A 3719-nucleotide genomic window follows, 5' to 3' on the forward strand; every position below is an offset into this window, starting at 1 on the left:
TGGCACCTTTAAGACCAACAAAAAGTTGAATTCTGGGTATAAGCTTTCGTGTGTACACGCACTTCTTCCAATACTTTAAAACGAGGCTTCCTCAGCCATAGATGTATTTGAAGACATGTTCATGCACACAGATGTATTTGAAGACATGTTCATGCATACGCAGAATTAAACTTCGTTGGTCTTAAAGGTGCCACTGGACTCAAACCTTGTTCTGTTGCACCCCACCTGAATCTTCCTGCAGAGCTGTAGAATAAGCCTTTGGGTGAGCACGCAGGATTTAGAAATCTTTCAGAAGACGCTCCCTAAACGTTGGGATCCATCGTATGATTCAGATTCCTACTTGCTGGAAGAAAGCTCGCTGATTTGTCTTCTATTTTGGGCAACAGGGCAAAATTTGAGGTCTCCCCACAAGCTTCATAGCTTGACCCCCCCGAGCACGAGGACTGGATAAAAGGAGGGTTTCTTGAAGAATCTCTTCTTGGAAGCCTTTGTCCTGATCTGCCCAGAATTCAGGGATTTCCCTGTCTTCCCCAGCTTCACACTTTCCCTAGAACTTGGGAAGGCCCTGTCACCAATGTTCCCTCTAAGCTATGGAATCTTGTGAGCAAAGATTCTTCTTTGTGAGCTACTGGCCTTAAAGTTGTGAGCGAGTGATTTGGCTACTGCATCAATTAGTTTGCTCTGGAGCCCTCCTTCCTGAGCTAAGACAAAAACGTGTGAGCTGGAGGCTAAAAAACCGTGAGCTGGCTCACACTAACTCAGCTTAGAGGGAACACTGCCTGTTACCCTGCACAGCAAGTGGGAATTTTGGTTTTAACTGAAAACATTTTCAACTGTGATTGCCAGCTGCCTTGAACCACGAGGAAAGGCGTTTCTTTTCCAGCAGTGGTTTAATAAATAAAATAAATTCCCAAGCCCCACAAAGCCCCACCTGGGAACACTGAAGTCCCACCATGCTGTCTAGATTGGGAGTGTGTGTGTGTGTGTTACAGAATGCACACAGAAGTATGGGCCCTCCCCACAGACTGACTATGGCCCCGGTCACACGGCAACATTGCCGCGGGAGACGCACGGAAGGTGGGCGGATTATCCGGGCGCGATCACACCCCAACATCTGGGAAGTGGAGCACACCCGTGGCATACTGCCGACAATGCGCGTTTAAAAACTAGTACCTCCAAGGTACTAGCAAACGTTTGCCACGGGCTGCCTCCAGATGCCTGTGGTGTGATCGCGCTGGCGCGTGGCATTCCCCTCCGGTTCCTTGTTTACCCACCAGCGAAGAGGGAAGGACCCGTGCTGTGCCGCCGGCGCGTCTGATCACGTAATCGCGGATCAAACTGCGCCGGGGCAATTAGCCACGCCTCCCCCCCGGGCGATATCCGGCCCGTGTGCCCGGGGCCTATAGCTACCTGATATAGCTTGAGGAAACCCCTATCAGATTTGGGTGGCTGGGTGTCCAAGGTCAGAAGCTACAGGTGCTAGGACCAAACCTTCTGATTTTAGACGTGTGAATCTGGATGGGCACATCTGCAAGAGCTGTACTGAATCAGCCCAAATGCCCGCAATCCTGTTTCCAGAGGTGGTCAGCTAAATGCCCCCGGAAGGCTGGCAAAAAGGGCATGAAGAGAGCCAGGGTGCAAGTGGTGTGAAGGTATGAATGTCAGCCATTCAAGCTCCCCCCACAAAGTTCACTGGAGGGTATTAAGCCAGTCGCTTTCTCTCAACCCAGCCTACCTCACAGTGTCGTTGGAGGGTACAGTGGAATGATGGGGAAACAAGCTGAGGAGGAGATGTGGCTCGGTGGTAGAGCATCTGCTTGGCATGAAGAAGGTGCCACGTCTCAACGCTCATCAAATGTCAGCTAAAGAGACCAGGCAGCAGGTGATGGGAAAGACCTTTCTCTGCCTGAGACCTTGGAGAGCAGCTGTCAGCCTGAGTAGACAATACTGACCTTGATGGCCCAAAGGTCTGGTTCACAGTAAGGCAGCTCCTGCTGTATGTTTTTGGGGAGGGGCCGTGGCTCAGTGGCAGAGCGTCTGCTTGCCCTGCAAAAGGTCCCTGGCTCATCTCCACTTAAAAGCGCCAGGCAGTAGGTGATGAGGAAGGCCTTAACCGGATACCCTGGAAAGCGGCTGCCAGTCTGAGTAGACAATGCTAACTTTGACGGACTGAGGGTCTGATTCAGCATAAGGCAGATTCCTGGGAAAAGGCACAATAAAACCACACTGGACAGATGAAGCCAACAGCCCAGCCCACACTCACCCAGAGGTAGCAGGTGTCTGATACCCTGGAGAGAGAGAGAGCTGCTGCCAGTCTGAGTGGACAATACTAACTTTGACAGACCCAAGGTCTGATTCAGTATAGTAACTCAGCTTCATGCAAGTTCCCTGGAGGAAAAACAAGATCACAATGCGCTAGGCAGCTGAAGTCAAGGGCCCGCCCACCCATGAAGCTGCCTTATACGGAATCTAGCCATTGGTCCACCAGAGTCTGTATTGTCCACTCAGGCTGGAAGCAGGTCTCCAGGGTCTGAGGCAGAGATCTTCCACATCACCTCCTGCCTGGTCCTTGGATTGGCGATGCTGGGGACTGAACCAGGGAACTTTCCCACTGGGCCACCAGGCAAAGTTCCCTCTAAGCTGTGGAGTCTTGTGAGCAAAAATTCTACTTTGTGAGCTACTGGCATTAAAAGTTGTGAGCAAGCAATTTGGCTACTGCATTAAATTAGTTTGGTCTGGAGCCATCCTTCCTGAGCTAAGACCAAAAGGTGTGAGCCGGAGGCTAAAAAACTGTGAGCTAGCTCACACTAACTCAGCTTAGAGGGAACACTGCCACCAGGGCCAGTCCCCACTCTCCTTGGCCCCGCAGTCCCGGCGCGCTGCCCTCTCCACGCCTCACCTCTTGCTGGGCGTGCCGCCGGCGCCGCCTCCTCCTCCTCCTCCCTGGCCGCCGCCGCTGCGGTCCCTCTGGCGCCGGTTCTTGAACCAGTTGCTGACCTGGGTGAGCGAGAGGCCGGTGTCGCGGGCCAGGCGGCGCTTCTGCTCCGGGCTGGGGTAGCGGCTGCGGCCGTAGGAGTCGCGGAGGGCGGCCCGCGAGCGCCGCTTGAAGCAGTAGACGGTCTCCTCGCCGTCCCAGATGGTGCCGGGCAGGGGGAACTTCTTGCGCAGGCGGTACTTGTCGACGGCGCCCAGCGCCCGGCCCCGCGCCGCCTCGGCCTCCCGGTAGCGGGCGCGCAGGTAGAGGTCCTGCAGGAACGGGTGGTGGGGCGCGCCGAAGGGCCGGCTCTGCACCAGGCGGTACAGCTCGGCGAAGTCCCCCCGCTGGAAGGCCAGCAGCGCCCGCGCCTTGGCCAGGCTCTCGCCCGCCGCGCCCGGCTGCGCCTCCAAGCGGCGCGCCTCGTCGGCCGGCAGCGAGCCCAGGAAGCGGCCCAGGCGGCCCGGGTCGCCGGCTTGCAGCAGCGCCTCGCACACGCACGAGACCTGCTCCGGGGAGAAGCGCGGCGGCGGCGGGGAAGACGGAGAAGGCAACGCCGCTGCCGTTGCAGCCGCCGCCGCCGCCGCCGCCGCCGCGCCCGCCTCGCTTCCCCCGCTGCCGGGAGGAGCCTGGGGCGAAGGGGCGGGCGCCAAAGTTTGCACAAGTTTGCGCGGCTCGCCCCCGCCGCCCTCGGCCTCGCTTCGGCCGGCCGACGAGGCGGGCTCCGCAGGGAAGGAGGCCATCT

The 3719-nt window shown here is 57.1% G+C and overlaps 1 protein-coding gene across 1 annotated transcript in view; it reads right to left on the bottom strand.

Annotated features, from left to right (window-relative positions):
* The window catches only part of SIX5 (SIX homeobox 5), a 16184-nt gene extending 12467 nt beyond the window's left edge, over positions 1-3717 (bottom strand). Inside the window, exon 1 of the mRNA XM_015419680.1 lies at positions 2900-3717. Coding sequence (XP_015275166.1) covers positions 2900-3717 — 818 coding nt within the window. The remainder of the gene's footprint in view (positions 1-2899) is intronic.
* Between the last annotated feature and the right edge of the window lie 2 nt (positions 3718-3719).

This window comes from Gekko japonicus, unplaced genomic scaffold (assembly GCF_001447785.1).
Source record: "Gekko japonicus isolate JY-2015 unplaced genomic scaffold, Gekko_japonicus_V1.1 scaffold1436, whole genome shotgun sequence".
In the NCBI taxonomy this organism is placed as follows: domain Eukaryota; kingdom Metazoa; phylum Chordata; class Lepidosauria; order Squamata; family Gekkonidae; genus Gekko; species Gekko japonicus.